Source organism: Salvelinus namaycush, chromosome 14 (assembly GCF_016432855.1).
Source record: "Salvelinus namaycush isolate Seneca chromosome 14, SaNama_1.0, whole genome shotgun sequence".
NCBI classification, from domain to species: Eukaryota; Metazoa; Chordata; class Actinopteri; order Salmoniformes; family Salmonidae; genus Salvelinus; species Salvelinus namaycush.
Window position 1 is genome coordinate 8242032 of NC_052320.1, and position 24248 is coordinate 8266279.

Consider the following 24248-nt stretch of genomic DNA (forward strand, 5'->3'; position numbering starts at 1 on the left):
AATATTGAAGCCTGCCCTGTGCTGGGGATTAAATAAGAAAATGTGAGGCACGATATCACCGGGTAGAAGCATTTAAATCCCCAATTAGACATCATGGTAGTTAGCGTACAATAACAGATTGCAACACCTAAGCTACCCTGGTGAACAGAAATAGGGATTCCATTCCAAGCTGTCCAGCACTGTTGGAAATTCGTTACAATTGATACAATGTAGCAAGAAAACTGCACTTACCTAAATGTATCATCTCGTTAACGTCCGTTCTGATTTTTTTAGGCAAACTGGTAACCCAGACAGCTAGCAAGCTAGCTAAACAAGCCCTATAATTTATATTCCGTTATGTAGCTACACAAATTATTTCAAACGTTGCTCAAGCGACCTTTAAATTGCACTTCATTGCCTATAATTGTTTTAACAGCAATATTCCATCAGATTATGCAAGATACGACTCATTTTCAAATTATATCCTTTTTTAAATTTGAGCTTCACCATTAGTGCGTGTCGGTAAATCCAAGTTTGAAAATCCCAACTAGTGTCGAGTCTTTCTAAATCTATACTAGAGCAGGCAGGAGGTCTAACGGTACGTGCCACACAGATGATGCTTGCCTTTCGTTGGTCTGATCTTTGATGTACAGGTTTCCCCGTCAACCGTCGATGTGGCGACATAAATGTATATACACTTATACATGCAGATACCTTCAGACGTTAATGTATGTACATAATTTACAAGATAGGAGTCACACGGCCATCTGTGTACAAGGTGTAACTGCACGCGCTTGCTGGCTTCTCCATTCCTCTCCACAACCCGCGAGGAGGCTCTGATGTGCGCACGCGAGCGCTGCTGAAAAGGGCCACAAGAGGGCGGCATGCAACTCGCCTGCATTCTGTTGTGGCCTCTCCCATTTGAATGAAATATTGCATTACACGGTAGTAAGCCCCATTACATTGTTGTCTTGCAAATACGGTTATGTAAATGATCTGCTCTACATGGCATGTGAGTTCTTCTTACATTTAGATTGGGCACGCTAGACATGTCTGTAATTGCACATGACAAAAATCTATGACTTGTCATTTGTGAAATTGATGTTTAGCCGTCATTTCCCCATTTCTTATGCATCGGCTCAAATTCAAGGACAGAGTTTAGCATATAATTTTCATAATGCCCAAAAAGCACACAGATGGAATAATGATCTCTATTCCACAAAACATGTCAGAGAAAGAGGGAAAAGGGATCTGTGAGTGGGGGTGGGCCATTTTCTTTCCATTTTGCCGACCCCTGTTTTTAAGGCACTCACGCAAGTACAGAATGAACTGAATAACCCCGTCTTTTGGCGCCCCCTAATGGCTTTCAACAGATGACTGCTGTCTGTCCACGGTGCATGACACTGCTCCCTAGTTTTCATGGAGCATGCAGATGGGGGCATTATGCATGACTTCCCACAGATCTGGGGCTGCATGTAACAAGACTGAGTAGGCGTGCTGATCTAGGATCAGTTTTGATTTTAAGATAATGGACAGGAGGGAACCAAGGGCTGCACTGTATGTCTCAAGAGCATCAGTGCTGACCTAGGATCAGTTTTGATTTTAAGATAATGGACAGGAGGGAACCAAGAGCTGCACTGTATGTCTCAAGAGCATCAGTGCTGACCTAGGATCAGTTTTGATTTTAAGATAATGGACAGGAGGGAACCAAGAGCTGCACTGTATGTCTCAAGAGCATCAGTGCAGACCTAGGGTCCGTTTTGCCTTTTATATCACAATGTCTTCTGTACGTTGAGTTGACATCAGCTTCTTCAGTCGTTCACATTGTCATTACATCAACCCATAAAGAAGATTGTAGTAATCAGATGACCAATTACATACTTTACATGCAGTCATATTCCACAAAGGATAGCCTGTAAAATTCACTCAAGGTAGTATTTGGTCCAAGATGGTTTGCGCTCCTGCGAACTCCATTGCTCATTGTCAAGCCATGACAATCATTGACATAAGAATTGACATGATAGCACACACAGACTGGCACTCAGGCTGAACCACACCGCACACACAGAGATTTATATATTTTAATATTTAACAAAATAGTGTAAGTCACAAAAATGAATAGTAGAATTCTATAGTACACTTGGTCTCAAAGCACTTGTTTTGAGTATTGAAAATGTAACAAGTGGTGTATATTTAATCAAATTCAGAGAACAAAATACACAAAAAAACAAAGTAATACAATATCCAAATAAACAACAGTAAGGACAAGGCCTGAGATACACAGGTAAAAGCATGAATAGTGTTGTTATCCAACAGTACAATCATGTTTATTTTAGGTACTGAAGTCCACTCTAGTGTGAAATCAAACCATGAATATAGCCTACGGGGTGTAAAAAGTAGTATCTACAGGATTCTAGACTAGTTCTATTCCAAGTTAAATACACAAGATTGGCAAATGTTGACAGAATGTATTTGAGTAAACTGCTGTGCAGCAATCAATGTTCTCTCTAAGACAATGTTGGTTGGTCCTTTGCATGTGGTGATGTAAGTTTCCTTTACCAATCAGTCTTTAAGATAGATGACACAGAAACCTTGGTATAAAACGCTTTAGTAATAAAATGCAATTCCAGACAGAGTTTCACATACAGAATATCTCAATAGTCTATAGTAAAGATCTGTGGCGCGAAACAGGAGACCACACTCTATATACAACCTACCGTCAATCATATCTTAACATTGTTGCATTGGATTAGATACAAAGTATCTAAGATGAGAAAAACATGGTCTAGACTGTGGTTTCTCTCTCTACTATCTCAGCCTTGAGCCTGCGTGACTACCAGCAGGTGCAGACAATTCTCAGCCTGAGAACTAAAGCAGTACATCTCCATTTACCCAGTACTTTTACATCACTGCGCATTGCAAGCATACAAAGGTTATCACATATATACAGTAATCATGGCATTGGTGTAGCCCCACACCCGACCCCCAGGGTAACCCTCAACTAAAAGGTGGAGGTTATTAGCACTTTAACCTGGTCCCAGATCTGTTTGTGCTTCTGGCAACTCCATTGCACCTTGTCAAGCCAAATGTTTGACATGACAACGAGTTGGCATGCTGGAACAAACAGACTGGCACTCAGGCTAGCACAACTAGATTGAAATCTACAATTTAATATATTAAACTATGCATACAAAATATATATTAATGCATTTTAATCTTAATTTATCACAACATACAATATCCTTCCTAGAACAGCCAGCAATAATATGTTGCTAGTGAATCTATGAATCTTAATTGTATTCTGTTCGCGATTTCCATTCATATAGGCAGCATTATCTGCCCCCTTCCTGTGCATTTGCAGGGTTTTACAGACATTACTTCTTTAATATATTCTTTTTTTTATCCAGCATAATTTTTTTCCTTATCTGTGCATCAAACATTTGGTCTCTGAAATATCCATGTACTCCTACGTGGTCATTCCCAGGAACATTAAACCTCAAACACTTAAATCAATTCCTAGTTCAAATGTCAAGTTCAAACAGTTGCTTCAACAAGTTAGCATATTAACCATTAGGCCAGCTTGCCTATTGCGCTACCAGCATTGTTACAGTGGGTCAGTCCACTCAAGAGAAGATATCCTTTGCAGCACGTGTTACTTGACAAAAAAAAAAAAAATGAAGAAAAAAAATGAAGTATTGTAGGAGTCTTTACCTCCCTGTAGTTACATGATATTGTAACAGAGCATCATTTATCCAACTGTAGTCGTGCAATACCAATACCATACTCAAGTCTCATTAGGGACAGTCTGGCCATAGGGCCATCTTAAGCCCATTAAGTGGGCTTGTCTAAATGATCATTTGGCTAATAATGGGTGCCGAGAAACACAAAAAAGGGCCGGTGTGATATAAATGCAGAGGGAAATTTATGGTCCCAGTCCATCCACAAGTTTCATTAATGAGAAGGAATGTGAGGAAGCCTGAAAATCGAGGCTAGTCAAAATGTCATAGTCAATGCTTCTGCTGCTACAGTTTCTCCAGATAGATCTGTGCTGCTAATCCTTAGAACCAGAGGCCTTCACTCTCAAAAGGTGCTAGTCCTTAGAAACAGGTAGAGTTCCAACTCTCCACCCTTCTCCCAAAGTGTGCACTTTTCTTGCACACTCCCAGTATTTAAAAGCATTGGATCCATGTAGGGCATAAGCATCATCTGAGAAGAGTGGAGGACGGGAGGGATACAAGCAGAGTGTGTTTAACCTTCTGAAGGGGAACGGAGGGGGACACAGCCGTCCATTTCCAGAGACTCAGGCCAGCCTTCGTACTTGTTACTGTTCTTACTGTTCTTCATACGCTGGGGGGGGTAGAGAGAGACACACAGGCAGAGAGAGAGGGCATGAACATTAGGCTTTACAGAACAAACAAACTGACAGAGCCATAGATATAACACAGTGTAGCTATAATATGGACAGAGTTACGAGCAGAGCTATGAGGAGAACAGTGAGTGTACAGATACGTCATCACGCGTAATCACAGAGGTCACGTATCCTTATCTCATGCACACGTATATGTACAAGCACATCCAACTATAAACGACACAACTACGCTGGATAGCCATTTTGCTTGGCGCTCTTGCGTTGTTCCTATGGTATAAATTATGTATATTTTAGACTTTAAGTTAAGGTAGTCTACCTGTTCGAATGGACTCTTGTTCTCGATGCCCTTGGCTCCTACAAACACCCAGCTGTCTCTGAAGGTGAGCTCCTTCACTGCTGTGCTACCCAGCTCCTCAAACAGACGACGAGCCTCGTCATTTAACCTGACACGGGTGTTAGGAGAGGGAAACAGACAGTTACAGTAAAGTAGGCTAGCTAGATGAATATCCATTTTGAGTTTGGGAAACCCTGCCATACAGTACAATATACCAATTTTGTATAGTTTTACACCAAACATAATCTTCACTTAGTAATGTTTACAATGGTAAGAATAGACTGGTAGATTTACAAGTCGTCAGTATGTTCAATTTGATTTTGTTAAGCATTTTACAAGATTGTGGTGACTGTAAAACAACCCCTTTAGTGCTGTGTGTGGGAGTCATGTGCCATGAAGTGTAATATTACAACCACACAGCGCTGAAAGCATTGCACAGGACTGGGGCTCACTTAGTAATGTCCATGCTAGACTCTTACTTTGTGGCAGGATCATCAAAGGAAGCTACAAACACAAGTGTTCCCTCGTGTAAAGGTAGGAGATACTTCAACAGGTGAGTAACATCTGAGAATGGAAGACAGACGGGTAAGGATGTAGCCTATTAAAGTACCTGTATTTAACTGAACAATATGTAGAGGGGCGTTAAGCCACTTTTAACCTCTTGTACAGTGAAAATATTGAAGATAATGATAAAATATATATAAAATAAACTCATTCAAATATTACGAACATGCACCAAATGACACCATGACATCAGTATAAAGGTGTTTAATCCTCTTACCTCCTTCCCACATATCAAATGATTTTGTGTCCAAGAGCTCTCCAGATACCCCTGATGAGCAGAAACATGAATTCATTTAAAGTTAGCAATCTGTGCAACAGTCAAGTCAAAATCACAACTGCACAAATTAACTTGAAACATAACTTTGAACAATTTGTCAGAGATTATTCTAATTAATTACCATTTACTAAAGCAACGTTTAGTCCTCTACCAACATTGTTGTTGACACTGCTGACAAGGCTGAGGGAGAGAAAAGGAAAGGTTGGAGGAGCCGTAAGTACCAACACTTTACCTGGGTTGGTTAACGTACTAACTAGAAACACAAGCATTTTGCTACACCCGCAATAACATCTGCTAAAAATGTGTATGTGAACAATACAATTTGATAATTTACTGGTTAAATTTAAGACGATCATAAACCCATTGTAGGCAGTAGATGAAAGATGAGATTAGCGCTACTAAACTTTCAGGAAACTAACCCCTGAAGAGGTCATCTATACATTGTTACACACAGACAATGAAGGAGCCACCATAGACAGACAGAATGACGCTACAGACAAAACCACTCCTTCGGTCATTTTTGGCAAGATGGCCCAAACAGATCTGGGATCAGGCTAATGAAGGAAAGCAAAAAAAAGACAAATACTTGCATTCAGCTCTTCAGACAAACTTCAAGGTTAAGATGGTATGATGGCAGAAAGAGACAGAGTTCATATGAGAAATAAAAGGAAACGGAGGCAAGCTGGAGAGAGTGAGATGGTTGGCGGTGACATTGATACATTGGTGTAAGAAGTGTGATGGCCCCGATGATGTACAATAATTCTCACATCTTATCCTCCAGGCAGATTTTGGGCCCAATGACGTTGGCAGCCCCAGAGACGACGCGGAAAGCCAGATGTTTCTGAGGACAGGGAGCTGACAGACCACACTTGTACCTGCGTGGTTTGGGCTCTGGAAGAGGAGAGGACACACAAATTAGCACATTAGAATGAAAGTGTACCCAAGCTGGGAATATGGTGCTCAACTGAGGGACATCGATTAGCACTGTCCCACTGACATTGAAATGTTTAGGTTCCAAAAGGACTACTTTTTGTGATTGCCACTGTAAATAATGGTCTTAACTTCTCACATACCAGCTGTTGGCTCCTCGTTTGTCCCTGTAGAAAAGATAGATATGAGTTAATGTTGATCTATCCGGTTTTCTCCTATCACAGCCATTCAAACTAACTGTTTTAGTCACCATTGGCCGCTGTGAAATCCCTGAGCAGTTTCCTTCCTCTCCGGCAACTGAATTAGGAAGGAGGCCTGTAACTCTGTAGTGACAGGGTGTACTGATACCCAATCCAAGAGGGTAATTCAAAAACTAATGTTCAAACCAATATTGTGAAGAAACATAGGTGCAACCCATAAATTAAATGACTAGTATTCTAATTTATAATTCTATAATTGAACCATTCTCATGTTTGTTTTTTTAAGTGTATATGTTTTGTATAGGCTATATGCTATTAATGCGAGAATAATTATAATTTAAAAATTATAAATCTACCAGTAGGTGCCCTTCTTTGAGAGGCATTGATAACCTCCCTGGTCTTTGTGGTTGAATCTGTGTTTGAAATTCACTGCTCGACTGAGGGACTTCATAGATAATTGTTTGTGTGGGATACAGAGATAAGACAGTTATTCAAAAGTTCATGCAACTTATTAAGCACATTTTTACTCCTGAACATATTTAGCCTTGCCATAACAAAGGGGTTAAATACTTGACTCAAAACATCTGTTTTCTATTTGTAATTAATTTATAAAAATGTCAAAAGACAACGCCACTTTGATATTATGGGGTATTGTGTGTAGGCCAGTGACAAAAAAAAATCTAAATTTACTCAATTTTAAACTCAGGCTGTAACAATAAAATGTGGAAAAAGTCAAGGGGTGTGAATACTGACGACACTAAGTGTGGTGATAACATCGTATTCCAAATCAGATCAAATGTTAGTCACATGTGCCGAATACAACAGGTGCAGACCTTACAGTGAAATGCTTACTTACAAGCCCTTAACCATTGCATTGTGACGTCCCTGGCAATTCCCAGCCCTAGTCTATTAAAAACTGTCAGAAGTAGGCATTGGTCTGAAGCCGAAAAAAGGAAATTCACATGAGCGCCACAATGCCTACTCCACCAAGTTGTTTTTAGCACACAGCTACTGTAGTAGGTCAAAGCTATTTGGTCTATTGTACTTCAAACAATGTCTATGCAGGTTGCTTAGGATTCAAACCTTCTCAAACATCCTAATTCATACTCTTCAGTGTCCTGCTATTAAAATAGTGTACACACACAATTATCTTTCAAAACATTAGGAACTTATTCCTAATATTGAGTTGTACTCCCTTTCGTCCTCAGAACAGGCTCAATTTGTTGTGGCATGAAATCTACAAGGCGTTGAAAGCAGTCCAGATGCTGGCACATGTTGACTCCAATGCTTCCCACAGTTGTGGCAAGTTTTCTGGTAGTGCATCTCTACACCGAATATCTCGTTCCATCTCATCCCACAGATGCTCAATTGGATTGATGTTCGTGGAATCATTCCTGGACAATCCTAGCCTTGTGGCAAGGGGCATTATCCTGCTGAAAAATCCATTAGCAGATGGATATACTGCTGCCATGAAGGGATGCACCTGATTGGCAATGATTTCCAAAAATACGCCACACGATCATCACCAGCCTACAACGTTGACACTCGGCATAATGAATGCATGTACTAATGTGGTTCTCTCCATACCCTAGTGCTCTCATAAGCATGAAACAGCAGGAACTGAGATTCATCAGATAAGGCAAAGGTCAGGCAAGCAATAATGTAGGCTTTGTTTAACCTTGGGGTTTCCAACCTTGGTGCACCCACCCCCCCCGGCTACTTTTTTTTACTTGGATGGCAACTTCAGGTTCTCAGGAATACATTGAATTACTCATTTTAGATGAGCAATACCCATTGCATGTATTATACATTTGCAGCGTGACAGTTTCTCATTGTTTGGTGTTGACTATGAATTTTATTTAGCTAGCTGTACTTTGTTTGTGGAAGAATGTGGGCTCGCTAGATTGTCAACTAAGGAACCTCATTAACCAACTGATCGGTTGTTTGGTTGATAGGCTGTTGGTCGACCAAGATTTTTTTGTAAAGCAGTCGCAAATATATTTTTCTTATGGCACGAGAGACCTGTCTGATTTGCGCCTGTCTCAGTGGACTAATCCACTGAGGCCACAGGGAGGCCATGGTCCAAGAAAAAGGTAAGTGTTGCATGGATGCACAACGCAACGTCTCTTTCGCCTGAAATGACATACCTAAAACTAACTGCCTGTAGCAAGGATATGCATATTCTTGGTACCATTTGAAAGGAAACACTTGGAAGTTTGTGGAAATGTGAAAGGAATGTAGGAGAACACATTAGATCTGGTAAAACAAAGAAAAAGCCAACCATTTTTTGTACCATCATCTTTGAAATGCAAGAGAAAGGCCATAATGTATTATTCCAGCCCATGTGCAATATATATTTTGGCCACTAGATGGCAGCAGTGTATGTGTAACGTTTTAGACTGATCCAATGAACCATTACATTTCTGTTCAAAATGTTGTATCAAGACTGCCCAAATGTTTATATACCCTACATTACTCATCTCATATGTATATACTGTACTCTATACCATCTACTGCATCTTGCCCATGCAGTTCTGTACCATCACTCATTCATATATCTTTATGTACATATTCTTTATCACTTTACACTTGTGTGTATAAGGTAGTAGTTGTGGAATTGTTAGGTTAGATTACTCGTTGGCTATTATTGCATTGTCGGAACTAGAAGCACAAGCATTTCGCTACACTCGCATTAACATCTGCTAACCATCCGTGGGGCGACGCACAATTGGCATAGCGTCGTCCGGGCTAGGGAGGGTTTGGCCGGTAGGGATATCCTTGTCTCAGTATGTAAAATGTAATGAAATGTAAAAATGTAATAAAATGTATGCACTCTACTGTAAGTCGCTCTGGATAAGAGCGTCTGCTAAATGACTAAAATGTAAAATGTAATGTGTATGTGACAAATACAATTTGATGTGCCTAATTTGATTATTAATAACTTTGTTCAAAACTGTGCACTCAAACAAAAGCATTGTATTTTTTCACTGTAATAGCAACTGTTAATTGAGCAACGCAGTTAGATTAACAAGAATTTAAGCTTTCTGCCAATATCAGATATGTCTACATCCTGGGAAATGGTCTTGTTACTTACAACCTTACGCTAATCGCATTAGCCTACTTTAGCGCAACTGTCCTGCAGGGGACCCATCGATCCTGATTTAGTTTTAAGGTCCTTGTCCTGTTGCATTTACCACAGGTGGACTCCAATCAAGTTGTAGAAACACCACCAAGACAATCAATGGAAACAGGATGCACCTGAACTCAATTTAAGTCTCATGTAAATAAGGTGTATACATTCAAACGTTTAAAAAAAAACAACTGTTTTTGCTTTGTCATTATGGGGCAGTGTGTAGATTGATGAGAAAAAATATATAATTTATCAATTTTAGAACAAGGCTGTAACAATCTAGAAAAAGGCAAGGCGTCTGAATATTTTCCTAAGGCACTGTACTATTGTGGGGGCTAGACGTCAGACAGTAAGGTTGGGTTAGTCTTACCACTGAAGAAGTGTTTGACCACCAAGTTGCTGTCCCCTCCAAGTATGGAGCTGGCTAACACCCAGGTGAGGCCCACCAATAGCAGCACAGCAACAGCTCGCAGAGGCCCTGGCACACAGACACATTCCATTAGAATAGGCTCTTTCTCAGCAACAATACATGACATTCATTAGATACAACTAAAAAGACAGATGGACACACTCCTACCTGCCAATCTCATGATTTATTTTCCTCAGAAGCTAAGGCAGAGAAACCGGCAAGTAGTCCTATAGAAAACAATGAGAATAATATAGTCAGTCATGTTAGAAAGAACATGGGCTTTCCTGGTAATTTCGTGGCAGTTTCACTGAAGCAACAATGTTTGAAACATTAAAAGGATACTTTTGAGGAAATTACAGGAATCTCTATCAATGATACAATGTGGCAAGCAAGATAGCTCTTTCGAGATGCATTCGACAAGACAAAGGCAAAAAGTGGAAAGGCGCCCACTGCAAGGAGAGCAAAAAGGAAACACCCACTGTTATTTATTCCAAGGAAAACTCATCTAGATTTCCTTCGTGAAAATTCACCTTTCCTGGCAAGACAAACTTGGACACAAAAATGAAGCCACTAAAATATGATTTGGGAGGCTTAGTTCACCGTCTGTAGTGTTTGCATCGTTCCAGTTACGACAAGCATGGAGAAATTATCTTAATTTCTTTAAGCGTGCGATCTTACTGATTAGTTTTGAGCGTTTCATTTTCTGTGACGTCAGCCTGGAGTCTGCGTGCATGCGTTTTTCCACTGTTATGCCGCGTTCAAATCAACTCGGAACTCTGAAAAATACGACTTCAAATCACAAAGTCAGTGATTTTCAGGTCGGAACGTCTGAGCTCCAGAAAGAGGCAGGAGTAACCGAGTTAGATTTTTTTCCGAGTTCCTAGTTGTTTTGAACACACTGAAGTCGGAAGTCCGCGATTTCCGAGATCCCAGTTCCCAGTTGTTTTGAACGCGGCATTACTCCCATGTGTATACAGTACATACTGTAAATCATTGGTTACTCATTATGGTGCCTCCACGCGTCATACATTTTGTTCATGTTATGATGGGGAGATATCACCACCCAATTAATTACATAAACTATATTACGGAGGCAGAATGGATTACAAAATGATATGGTAAACTGATTTATGAACAGCTCGAGCTCTAATGTGGCAATACTATTCCATACAATTGGGAATTAGAATACTAATAATTATTAGTAATTTAATAATATAACACTGAATAATGTTATAATAGGATCTCTATCGATTCTTCTCTCTGTTGTGTATGGGCACGAGCAGATGCGCGTTAACGGCATTAGTCGGATTTCGTTAAGATGGCCGCCTCCAGTGCAGTGATATCTATGTCCAAAATCATTAAACCCATTTGGGGTGGACGGTTGGCAACGACAGCAAAAGTAAGACAGAGTTTATGATTCACAGTTATGATGGTAAATAAACTACATACAACATGATTGAGAGAAATTATGTTCCTGGACTAGAATACAAGGTCATTTCTGGTTAGCATTAGCAAGAAGCGCATGTCACTGTCAGTGATAACCAATATCCCTCCCTTTGCTACTTTCTCATTTGACATTCATACGGTATACTGTATTGTTGCTTATCTCTAGAAAGACCCAAAGGGACTCAACGACCACATGAACCACACGTTGAGTTATCTAACGCCCTATCCTGTTCTTCTGTTTCCTGAGGTGTTTGGAGCCACAGTGAGCAGTCGCAGAGAGAAGTCAACAGTAGTGAGTGCCCATCTTGGAAACTGCATCAGATAGGCTATCTGTGGTGGTTTGAGTAGGCCTACTGTAGCTAGATCTTGTGAATGTGCAGAGATTACAGTTAACGTTAAATGGAAACAAACCCGATGTGGAATAGCGTTGAATTCTACTTCAGGCAGAAATTAGCGTTAAATAAAAGCCAGAATGTTAAATACAATCAAATGTTAGCTCACTTTAGGGTGAACCTTTTGCAGGTAGGAATGTGAGACAATATAGTTACAGGAAAGTATAATTAAATCAACGTTTCAAAGCGCTTGTAGTGTGTTCAGATTTCTATCACCTCATGCATGTGCACAATATGAAAATACATGCACACCACTCATGCGTACTTGTTGAGCTCCTGTAAGTGTTTACATGGTTCTGCACATGCTTCAGGTGATAGAAATGTGAACGAAGTACCAGCACTATGATAAGGTGATTTAATTATACTTTCCTGTGGATATATTGTCTCACATTCCTACCGCCAAAAGGACCAACTACACAGACAATGGTTAAAATATAATTTTATTCAATATTCTGGCTCATAGAGCTTGTGTGAGGAAATTTTCCAAGACAATGTATGGCATTAATCTAACTATGAACCAGACCTATCACAGTCTGATTGTCAGGCAAAGGTCACAGTAGCTAGCAGTCTGGCAGAGTGTGCAGAGATCACAGTAGCTAGGCCTCTTACTTAAGCAATAAGGCAGTTATGCGCAACGCGGAGTGCCTGGACACAGCCCTTAGCCGTGGTATATTGCCCATATACCACAAACCCCCAAGGTGCCTTAATGCTAATATAATCTGGTTGGCAATGTAATTATGGCAGTAAAAATAAATATTTTGTCATACCCGTGGTATACCACGACTGTCAGCCAATCAGCATTCAGGGCTCGAACCAACCAGTTTATAATGTGCATTTTAGGCACATGATGAGTTGCCTAGTATACTTGACTGTCAGAAATCACAAGGCTTGCTTGCTGTCAAGTATGTCTATTTGAGGCATGGTACTGGTGATGTAGCTAGCCTACCCAGGTATCTTACTATGAGCAGCACAAGATTCACACTGCCACTCTGTCAGATTTAAACATTTCAGATGGAGCTCTAGACACTTCTGCTTGGTATTGATTATTGTTTGGTTGATTTGGTGTGACAAAATTGGCTAGCTAACTAACTCCGTTGTCACTTTTAGGCTGAGCATTTGTAACCTGATCCAAGACTCCCCTCTAGGGAGACGGGATCATTAATGAGCTAGCAATCTGAGGTGTAGGGCAACTGTTTGTTTTCTGGTGCTTTGCTAATCTCTCACTGTATTGTTCTGCTTTTCCGGCCGTTTCTACAACTAATAGGGACAAATCATTGTAAGTACCGCATTGCATTGCATCACCGTTAATCACATTCCCACGTTACACATCACACACAACACGCCTTATTCACACCATTGGCAGACAACCATAGTTTGATTTGCTTTCGGTGCAGCCTGGTAACTCTGACAGAAAAGTGTGCAAGGATAACAAAAAAATGTATGCATTTCAGCCCCCTCCTGCGAAGTATGGTGGCAGACACACTGTAACTCTGATACCTGGAGATGGTATTGGACCAGAATTGCTCAATCACGTAAAGGAGCTCTTCAGGTCAGTCAAATATGCTTTATAACGTGTTTATAAGCTGTTATTCGCACCTCATCAACATCTTATAAACACATAGCCACTAATATGTCCCTGGGAGCTCTTAAGGTCTGCTAATTGTATTATAACTGGTCATAGCATTCATGGCTTATAAACACTTAAACTGTTAAATTAATGAACTGTTATATTTAACAGATACTTCAGGATTTTATCTACTTGCCCAGAGTCAGATGAACTCATGGATACATTTTTTTTTGTCTCTGCATCCAGTATGAAGGAAGTTAGAGGTCGTTTCGCTTGACAATGCTACCTGGCTTTAGCGCAATGACTTGAAGTCTGTGGTATCTACTAGCAACTTCCTTCAAACTGCACGCAGATTATTTTTATTTTTATCCATGAGTTCATCTGACTCTGGCGAACAAAACTATAAACGCAACATGCAACAATTTCAAAGATTTTACTGAGTTATAGTTTATCTAAAGAAATCAGTTAATTTAAATAAATTCATTGGACTCTAATCTATGGATTTCACATGACTGGGAATACTGATATGTATCTGTTAGTCACAGATACCTTAAAAAAAAATAATGTAGGGGCATGGATCACAAAACCATTCAGTATCTGGTGTGAAGTTGCACGTTGTCGTATATGTCGATCCAGAGCATCCCAAACATGCTCAGTGGGTGACAAGTCAGGTGAGTATGCAGGCCATGGAAGAACTGGGAATTGTGTACAGATCCTTGCGTCATGGGGCTGTGCATTATCATGCTGAGACATGACATGATAACGGCGGATGAATGGCACGACAATTGGCCTCGATAAAATGCAATTATGTTTGTTGTCCGTAGCTTATGCCTGCCCATACCATAACCCCAACTCCACCATGGGTTACTCTGTTCACAACATTTACATCAGCAAACCGCTTAACCCACACGACACCAGACACGCTGTTTTCTATCTGCCTGGTACAGTTGACACCGGGGTTCAGCTGTGAAGAGCACACTTATCCAGCGTGCCAGTGGCCATCGAAGGTGAGCATTTTCCCACTGAAGTCGGCTACGACACAGAACTACAGTCAGGTCAAAACCCTGGTGAGGACGACGAGCACACAGATGAGCTTCCCTGAGACGGTTTCTGACAGTTTGTGCAGAAATTTGGTTGTGCAATCCCACAATTTCATCAGCTGTCCAGGTGGCTGGTCTCAGACAATCCCGGAAGTGAAGAAGCCGGATATGGAGGTACTGGGCTGCAGTGGTTACACGTGGTCTGCGGTTGTGAGGCAGGTTGGATGTACTGCCAGATTCTCTAAAACAACGTTGATGGCTTATGGTAGAGAAATTAACATTCAATTCTCTGGCAACAGTTCTGGTGGACATTCCTGCAGTCAGCATGACAATAGCACGCTCCCTCAACTTGAGACATCTGTGACATTGTGTTGTGTGACAAAACTGCACATTTTAGTGGCCTTTTATTGTCCCCAGCACAAGGTGCACCTGTGTAATGATCATGCTGTTTAATCAGTTTCTTGATATGCCAGACCTGTAAATTGGATGGATTTTCTTGGCAAATGAGAAATGCTCACTAACAGGGATGTAAACAACATTTGAGAGAAATAATCTTGTTGTGCATATGGAAAACATCTGAGATCTTTTATTTCAGCTCATGAAACATCTGACCAACACTTTACATGTTGCGTTTATGTTTTTGTTCAGTGTAGATAAAGGGCTTCATTGCCCAAATCCTGAAGTATCCCTTTAAATGCGTTGGAATGGTAGTGAGTGGCTACTGTGTTCCAAGTTCATAAGAGGATATTCACAGCTTATGAACACATAGACATCAATATGTCTCATGCCCATAGTTATACAGTACAACCAATGAGTTGAGGTAGAATGGCTGAGTCGTTGGGTTGTCCTTCCCATATTGTGTTAATGTGCTCTATAGGTTCAGCTGTGTACCTGTGGACTTTGAGGTTGTGAACGTCAGCTCAGCTACCGAGGATGACATCAACAACGCCATCACAGCCATCCGCCGTAACGGAGTGGCCCTCAAAGGTAGGAGAAACTGTAGAATCCATGGAAAGGCCTTGGAAGCTCTAACCCTGGCAATCTGACTGGTGAACTCATGGGTACATTTGCAATGGCTGCCAGTCCACCCATTATGCAATCATTAACTTGAATGGGGAAGCACTCTCTATGGGAGAAATACTGAAGTAATTTTGTACTCAAATTGTAGGCAGCTTCCAGTTATTTGTTATTTAATCCTGTTGTCCATTAACTGCAGCTGTGTCAGTCACTGTGTCATATGATAAGTTGTGTGTCTGTATTCTATAGCATGGTTTCCCACACTCGGTCCTGCCTGAGTGCACATTTAGGTTTTTGCCCTAGCACTACACAGGGGATTTCAAATAAGCTAAGCTTGACGAGTTGGTCATTTGAATCAGCTGTGTAGTGCTAGGGCAAAAACCAAAATGTGCGCCCAAGGGGGGCCCCAGGACTGAGTTTGGGAAACACTGTTCTATAGAATGCCTATAAAACAGTCAACATGCTTGTGTTTTTGTTTGTGTGTTTGTAGGTAACATTGAGACCCTCCACACCCTGCCTGCTTCCCACAAGTCCAGAAACAACCTCCTCCGGTAAGTGAAGGTTTCTATCCAATCGTTGATTTCAAAAAGACAGAGGACCTCTTCCTTGAGTTTCTGCTAACAGGGCACCTATCTCTATCCCAAATGGTCTTCTCTGGCTTTCTCTGTCCAGCCCTGTCAGCTTACACTGTCTCCTCCATCTGTCTGTCCAGCCCTGTCAGCTTACACTGTCTCCTCCATCTGTCTGTCCAGCCCTGTCAGCTTACACTGTCTCCTCCCATCTCTCTGTCCTGTCAACTTACACTGTCTCCTCCATCTGTCTGTCCAGCCCTGTCAGCTTACACTGTCTCCTCCATCTGTCTGTCCAGCCCTGTCAACTTACACTGTCTCCCCCATCTCTCTGTCCAGCCCTGTCAGCTTACACTGTCTCCTCCATCTGTCTGTCCAGCCCTGTCAACTTACACGGTCTCCTCCATCTCTCTGTCCAGCCCTGTCAGTTTACACTGTCTCCTCCATCTGTCTGTCCAGCCCTGTCAACTTACACTGTCTCCCCCATCTCTCTCTGTCCAGCCCTGTCAGCTTACACTGTCTCCTCCATCTCTCTGTCCTGTCAACTTACACTGTCTCCTCCATCTGTCTGTCCAGCCCTGTCAGCTTACACTGTCTCCTCCATCTCTCTGTCCAGCCCTGTCAGCTTCCACTGTGTCCTCCATCTCTCTGTCCAGCCCTGTCAGCTTACACTGTCTCCTCCATCTCTCTGTCCAGTCCTGTCAGCTTACACTGTCTCCACCCATCTCTCTGTCCAGCCCTGTCAGCTTACACTGTCTCCCCGTCTCTGTCTCTCTGTCCCACAGCACCAGTCTGGACCTGTATGCCAACGTCATGCACTGTCAGTCCCTCTCCCTCTCTCTCTGTATGCCAACAGCTCACAGTCTCTCCCCCGTCTCTGTCTCTCTGTCCCACAGCACCAGTCTGGACCTGTATGCCAACGTCATGCACTGTCAGTCCCTCTCCCTCTCTCTCTGTATGCCAACAGCTCACAGTCTCTCCCCCGTCTCTGTCTCTCTGTCCCACAGCACCAGTCTGGACCTGTATGCCAACGTCATGCACTGTCAGTCCCTCTCCCTCTCTCTCTGTATGCCAACAGCTCACAGTCTCTCCCCCGTCTCTGTCTCTCTGTCCCACAGCACCAGTCTGGACCTGTATGCCAACGTCATGCAATGTCAGTCCCTCTCCCTCTCTCTCTGTATGCCAACAGCTCACAGTCTCTCCCCCGTCTCTGTCTCTCTGTCCCACAGCACCAGTCTGGACCTGTATGCCAACGTCATGCACTGTAAATCCCTCCCTGGAGTTCAGACTCGCCACAACAACATTGACATCATGATCATCAGGGAGAACACTGAGGGAGAGTACAGCAGTCTGGAGCATGAGGTTAGACGCACACAGGCACACACACACACTTTTACTCCCTCAACTCGACCCTTTGTGTTTTTCCATTTCCACTCTTTGCTGTAAATAACCTGCGTTAGCATCCCTCTCTCCTTCCCTTCGTCCTGTAGAGTGTATCAGGGGTGGTGGAGTGTCTCAAGATCATCACCCGGACTAATTCCCTGAGAATCGCTGAGTATGCCTTTAAATTGGCCCGGGAGAAAGGTCGCAAGAGGGTCACTGCAGTTCACAAGGCCAACATCATGTAAGTCAGTCAGTCAGGGACGGCAGGTCATTTAGTCAGTGAGGTCAGGTCATTTAGTCAGTGAGGTCAGGTCATTTAGTCAGTGAGGTCAGGTCATTTAGTCAGTGAGGGCAGGTCATTTAGTCAGTGAGGGCAGGTCATTTAGTCAGTGAGGGCAGGTCATTTAGTCAGTGACGGCAGGTCATTTAGTCAGTGACGGCAGGTCATTTAGTCAGTGAGGTCAGGTCATTTAGTCAGTGAGGGCTGGTCATTTAGTCAGTGAGGTCAGGTCATTTAGTCAGTGACGGCAGGTCATTTAGTCAGTGACGGCAAGTCATTTAGTCAGTGAGGTCAGGTCATTTAGTCAGTGAGGTCAGGTCATTTAGTCAGTGAGGTCAGGTCATTTAGTCAGTGAGGTCAGGTCATTTAGTCAGTGAGGTCAGGTCATTTAGTCAGTGACGGCAAGTCATTTAGTCAGTGAGGTCAGGTCATTTAGTCAGTGAGGTCAGGTCATTTAGTCAGTCAGGTCATTTAGTCAGTGAGGTCAGGTCATTTAGTCAGTGAGGTCAGGTCATTTAGTCAGTGAGGTCAGGTCATTTAGTCAGGGACGACAGGTCATTTAGTCAGGGACGGCAGGTCATTTAGTCAGGTACGGCAGGTCATTTAGTCAGTGAGGTCAGGTCAGTCAGTCAATGAGGCGTCTGTATGTATTCCACTAGATGTGTGTTATAATGACTCACACTCTTGAGTGCTTTGGGGCTACGGTCCAATTCTCTACCCTTTGCCCCAAAGTGTGCACTCGTTCACTTCGCCTCATAGATTTTTAAAGGAAACATTTGTGTAACAAATATGGTGGAAACTGACCCCGCCCCCTAGCCCATGCGTACGCTATTCCAATGCTTTGAAAAGGTGGAGTGAACAAGTTAAGTGCACACTTCCGGAAGAAGGGTACATTCAGAATGCAACCAATGTGCAGTACCAGTCAAAAGTTTGGACACACCTACTCATTCAAGGCTTTTTCTTTATTTTTACTATTTTCTTCATTGTAGAATAACAGTGAAGACCTCAACTATGAAATAACACATATGGAATCATGTAGTAACCAAAAAATTGTTAAATAAATCAAAATATATTTGAGATTCTTCAAATAACCATCCTTTGCCTTGATGGAAGCTTTGCACACTCTTGGAATTCTCTCATCCAGCTTCATGAGGAATGCTTTTCCACCAGTCTTGAAGGAGTTCCAACATATGCTGAGCACTTTTCCTTCAGTCTGCGGTCCAACTCATCCTAAACCATCTCAATTGGGTTGAGGTCGGGTGATTGTGGAGGTCAGGTCATCTGATGCAGCACTCCATCCCTCTCCTTCTTGGTCAAATAGCCCTTACACAGCCTGGAGGTGTGTTTTGGGTCATTGTCAAAAACTAATGATAGTCCCACTAAGCGCAAACCAGATGGGATGGCGTATCGCTACAGAATGCTGTGGTAGCCATGCTGGTTAAGTGTGCCTTGAATTCTAAATAAATCACTGACAGTGTCACCAGCAATGCACCCCCACACCATCACATCTCCTCCTCCATGCTTCATGGTGGGAACCACACATGCGGAGATCATCCGTTCACCTCTGCGTCTTACAAAGACACGGCGGTTGGAACCAAAAAGCTCAAATTTGGATTCATCAGACCAAAGGACAGATGTCCTCTGGTCTAATGTCCATTACTCGTGTTACTTGGCCCAAGCAAGTCTCTTCTTATTATTGGCGTCCTTTAGTGGTGGTTTCTTTGCAGCAATTCAACCATGAAGGCCTGATTCACACAGTCTCCTCTGAACAGTTGATGTTGACGTGTCTGTTACTTGAACTCTGTGAACCATTTATTTGGGCTGCAATCTGAGGTCCTCGTGAGAGCCAGTTTCATCATAGCGCTTGATGGTTTTTGTGACTGCACTTGAAGAAACTTTCAAAGTTCTTGACATTTCCGGATTGACTGACCTTCATGTTTAAAGTAATGAAGGACTGTCATTTCGCTTTGCTTATTTGAGCTGTTCTTGCCATAATAATAGTGAAAATAAAGAAAAACCCTTGAATTAGTTGGTGTGTCAACTTTTGACTGGTACTGTATATATTTTTATTGGCCCATACACCTCTTCGGAGGACAAGTTTTTTGTTGTTGTTACTTTTACATGGTACTTTTTTTTACACAGTAGTTACATAGCAAGATATCGTTTTTTCATATACATTACATTTGGATAGATCGTACTCAGACCTATCCGGTATACATGACATATATTACAACCAAGGTGTTGAACATCCTGTTTTCTAACCTTCACAGGAAGCTGGGAGATGGTCTGTTCCTGCAGTGCTGTCGAGAGGTGGCTGCTGGGTACCCTGACATTGCCTTCGACGCCATGATAGTCGACAACACCACCATGCAGGTATGAAAATTAATGCTCTCTTTATGACAGAGGCACACCAGTAAGTTTTAGCCTGGTTTCATATCTGTTTGCGCTGACTCGCCAACTCTTGCGGTCTTTTATATTGCCATGAGTTGGCACTTGGCGAGACGGCAGAAACAGATCTGGGACCAGGCAAAGAAGGTTCATATCCCTGCTTTTAAATATTTTTTAAGTCTGTTTTGTCTGTGTTACTAATGCTTATTGGTGTTGTTAACCTATCCCTCTCTCATTTCCTAGCTGGTGTCTAAGCCCCAGCAGTTTGACGTTATGGTGATGCCCAACCTGTATGGTAATGTGGTTAGCAATGTGTGTGCTGGCCTGGTGGGGGGACCAGGGCTGGTGCCAGGGGCCAACTATGGCCGTGACTATGCTGTCTTCGAAACGGTCAGTTCAGTGGGCACCTGTAGTGTCCACAACTCTGATAATATAATATTATGCTTACACAGTGGTTTATTGAGATTCATTGGGTTCAATGAATACTTATGTAAATGTAATATTTAATTTTTTATTTATAAAATAGCAAAAATGTATAAAAACCTGATTTTATTTTGTTAATATGGGGTATTTTGTGTAGATTGATGAGGGGGATAAAAAACAAACAATTTAATCCATTTTAAAATAAGGCTGTAACTTAACAAAATGTGGTAAAAGTAAAGTGGTCTGAATACTTTCCGATTGCACTGTATATCATTGATCTCGCAATATGCTCTTTCTCTATATGTCTCTCAGGCCACCAGGAACACAGGGAAGAGTATTGCTGACAAGAACATTGCTAACCCCACTGCCATGCTACTGGCCAGCTGCATGATGCTAGATCACCTCAAGTGAGTTCACCTTGCGTAGTCTAATGAAGGTGATGTTTCTAAACTATGACGATGTGTATGTACAGTATAATCTGAATTGCGGTCGACTTGTTGGGCAGAACAGAGGGTATGAAAGTCATTGTCCTTTTGTGTGTCTCAGGCTCCACGATTATGCCACTATGATCAGGAATGCAGTCCTTACGACCATGAACGAGACTCGGGTAAGTCAAGTCCTCTCACCTCACTGCACTCTTGTCACTATGCGCAATACACTGACCTGCCCAGTACTCTCACCTGACCTGCCCAGTACTCTCACCTGACCTGCCCAGTACTCTCACCTGACCTGCTCAGTACTCTCACCTGACCTGCTCAGTACTCTCACCTGACCTGCTCAGTACTCTCACCTGACCTGCTCAGTACTCTCACCTGACCTGCTCAGTACTCTCACCTGACCTGCTCAGTACTCTCACCTGACCTGCCCAGTACTCTCTCCTGACCTGCCCAGTACTCTCACCTGACCTGCCCAGTACTCTCACCTGACCTGCCCAGTACGCTCACCTGACCTGCTCAGTACTCTCACCTGACGTAACACCTGACTGCCTGCTCACCTCCTGAGAGACAGGTCTGGCCAGTTATCAACAGAGCACAGGCCAATAAAGAGCTACTCACATGTTTTTTTTAATTCTGTTAATATAGCTTGGCATTTCTCAAATTCATCTTTGACACTCTCTCTAGTCCAACCTGTAATCAAATGTATGCTTCTCTATAGAGTCTCTTCTAGTGTTCAAAATGTTATGTACCTACTGATTTATTACCCGTGTAGAATGCCTTTGAGTTGTCTGCAGAGAGGAGCTACAGGAGGATGGCCATTTTAATGAGCCCTATAGCTCCTCCCACCAGCGTCCTCTAGTTAGGTGTGATGGATAGTAATTATGAGGCCTGCACAGGGGAGAGTGATGTTGCAGAATATTCTGAAAGAAATGTGTAGAACAACAATTGTGTTATTTCTGTTGTCAACATTGTGAAATATTTCACCTCTGAATGTTGACCAAAGCAGACAATGTGATTGGTATTACAGTATTTATTATTCTCTTGCAGTTGCACACAGCTGACATCGGGGGGCAGGGCACCACCTCTGAGGTGGTTCAGGCGATCATGAGAAACATCCAGAGCAAGGGGCCTCTCACCAGCGAGCTCTGAACACGCACTTCGACCACACACATCAAGTCAATGCTGCTGGATAACATACAAATCCTTGGTGTGTCTCGTATATTTGAACAACTGTGTGCCGTATGAGAGAGTGGGGGTGTGTTTGTGCATGTTTATTTCCATAGTAATGCTCCTCCGTCTTGCCTGTAAAAACACACACACACACACACACCCCCTTTCAGACGAATTCATCACTTTACATTTGTACAGTTTAGTCATTTAGCAGACACTGTTATCCAGAGCAACTTATAGTAGTGAGTGCATACATTTTCGTACTAGTCCCCTGTGGGACTCGAACCCAAAACCCTGGTGTTGCAAGTGTTATGCTCCACCAGCTGAGCCACACTGGACCATGTTATCTAATCCTCTGCATGCCTTTCATTCATTTATTCATTCATTCATTCATGTCTTTCAGTGTTATTTCAATTTAACACCATTCTGTCTTTCCATAACCATTCCCTGGCTGTTTCAAGCACATTTAACATTTGAGTGTAAACAAAGGAAGTAGGAGGCTCAAGCTGCATCTGTAATAGCATGCTGTAGTGAAGTAGTAACAGCTAGGATCTGTCTCTTGGATTTAACTGCAGCACTTTATAGCTACTCTCTGCTAGGTTCATCCTACATCCCAGCACATGATGGCCTAGACAGCAACACCTCCAGCTCCACTTAAACGTATTGTATGCAGATAATGTGTTTGTGTGATTTATATTTGAGCGACTGTTTCTTAGGTATATCGGTTCACTGCAGACTTTTGAGACTTGAAACGGTTATACTGTCGACCTATTTTCCTAATTGCGATTTATCGTACAGTAGAAAAGAAAGTGTGTAAACGGTTATGTTTCTTACGGTACTGCAATGTTGCTGAAAGATTATATACGGTTTTATGTTCTTCTCGCAGTCCAGCGCTTAGCTTTACGTCTACAGGTAGCCTGGCGGGTAGAAGCGCTGATTGAGGGGTTGGGTTAAATTTTCAGTTGAATGATTTCAGTTGCACAACTGACAAGGTATCCCACCCTTTCTCTGTTTCAAATCAGTTTATTTGTGACGTGCGCCGAATACAACAGGTGTAGTAGACCTTACAGTGAAATGCTTACTTACAGGCTCTAACCAATAGTGCAAAAAAGGTGTTAGGTGAACAATAGGTAAGTAAAGAAATAAACCAACAGTAAAAAGACAGGCTATATACAGTAGCGAGGCTACATACAGACACCGCTTAGTCAGGCTGATTGAGGTAGTATGGACATGTAGATATGGTTAAAGTAACTATGTATATATGATGAACAGAGAGTTCTGTTAAAATAGGGGTTGGCGGGACACAATGCAGATAGCCCGATTAGCCAATGTGCGGGAGCACTGGTTGGTAGGCCCAATTGAGGTAGTATGTACATGAATGTATAGTTAAAGTGACTATGCATAAATGATAAAACAGAGTAGCAGCAGCGTAAAAAGAGGGTTTGGGGGGGACACTATCTGTGACTATCAGATGTATCTTTCCCACAGATACCAAAGTCTTATGATTTACCAATGTCCTTTCTGTGGTTTTGAAATCAATTTAAGTATGCTTTAAATTGCCTTAAAGCTGCAATATGTAACTTTTTGGGCGACCTGACCAAATTCACGTAGAAATGTTATAAATCTAATTATCGTTGAAAGCAAGTCTAAAAGTGGTAGATCTGTTCTATTTATATGCTTCCAGTTCTTAAGTTTTGTTTTTGCGTCTTTTACTTTTGGTTTTGTACACCAGCTGAAAATACAATATTTTTGTTTATGGAAAATATATATCACCGCGGTTTAGATGGTACAATGATTCACTATACTAATTAGGTGAACTATTAGAATTTTAGCAACCAGGAAATGACGGAGCGATTTCTGCGTAGTGCATCTGTACGGTTTTTGTTATACTGGTCTATAACTTCTCATCTTTGTCTGTTACAGACTGTCTTTATATGAACAACT

The 24248-nt window shown here is 42.1% G+C and overlaps 2 protein-coding genes across 5 annotated transcripts; one reads left to right on the plus strand and one right to left on the minus strand.

The window, feature by feature from the left end:
- Positions 1–2052: 2052 nt before the first annotated feature.
- On the minus strand, positions 2053–10894 carry LOC120058808 (protein FAM3A-like). The gene is made up of 10 exons (XM_039007541.1): positions 10672–10894; positions 10361–10419; positions 10154–10261; positions 6597–6620; positions 6291–6414; positions 5645–5703; positions 5464–5514; positions 5162–5246; positions 4665–4791; positions 2053–4326 (listed from the first exon to the last, which is right to left on the minus strand). Exons 2-10 carry the CDS (start codon positions 10371–10373, stop codon positions 4228–4230), a joined length of 690 nt encoding a protein of 229 aa, XP_038863469.1. The 5' UTR covers positions 10374–10419; positions 10672–10894; the 3' UTR covers positions 2053–4227.
- Positions 10895–11258: 364 nt separating this feature from the next.
- LOC120059088 (isocitrate dehydrogenase [NAD] subunit gamma, mitochondrial-like) lies at positions 11259–23438 on the plus strand. 4 transcript variants are annotated; one of them, XM_039007882.1, is made up of 14 exons: positions 11260–11310; positions 11476–11591; positions 11805–11930; positions 13295–13306; positions 13482–13579; positions 15515–15624; positions 16145–16205; positions 17453–17585; positions 17714–17847; positions 20157–20259; positions 20518–20664; positions 21010–21104; positions 21244–21304; positions 22182–23438. In XM_039007882.1, the coding sequence occupies exons 2-14, from the start codon at positions 11511–11513 to the stop codon at positions 22281–22283; spliced, it is 1263 nt and encodes a 420-aa protein (XP_038863810.1). In that variant the 5' UTR covers positions 11260–11310; positions 11476–11510; the 3' UTR covers positions 22284–23438. The 4 variants fall into 4 exon arrangements, with proteins under 4 accessions (XP_038863811.1, XP_038863810.1, XP_038863812.1 ...); XM_039007884.1 differs by having other exon boundaries at positions 11262–11310; positions 11886–11930; positions 22182–22295; XM_039007883.1 differs by lacking the exon at positions 13295–13306 and having other exon boundaries at positions 11259–11310; positions 22182–22295.
- The last annotated feature ends 810 nt before the right edge of the window (positions 23439–24248 follow it).

Coding starts and splice junctions, on each gene's coding strand:
- LOC120059088 (XM_039007882.1), top strand. CDS start 11,511: ATGGCCGCCTCCAGTGCAGTGATATCTATGTCCAAAATCATTAAACCC. Junction 21,105..21,243: donor ATGATGCTAGATCACCTCAA/GTGAGTTCACCT, acceptor TGTGTGTCTCAG/GCTCCACGATTATGCCACTA. Junction 21,305..22,181: donor CGACCATGAACGAGACTCGG/GTAAGTCAAGTC, acceptor ATTCTCTTGCAG/TTGCACACAGCTGACATCGG.
- LOC120058808 (XM_039007541.1), bottom strand. Junction 6,621..10,153: donor GGTCAAACACTTCTTCAGTG/GTAAGACTAACC, acceptor TCTTTTCTACAG/GGACAAACGAGGAGCCAACA. Junction 5,247..5,463: donor ATTTGATATGTGGGAAGGAG/GTAAGAGGATTA, acceptor TTCCATTCTCAG/ATGTTACTCACCTGTTGAAG.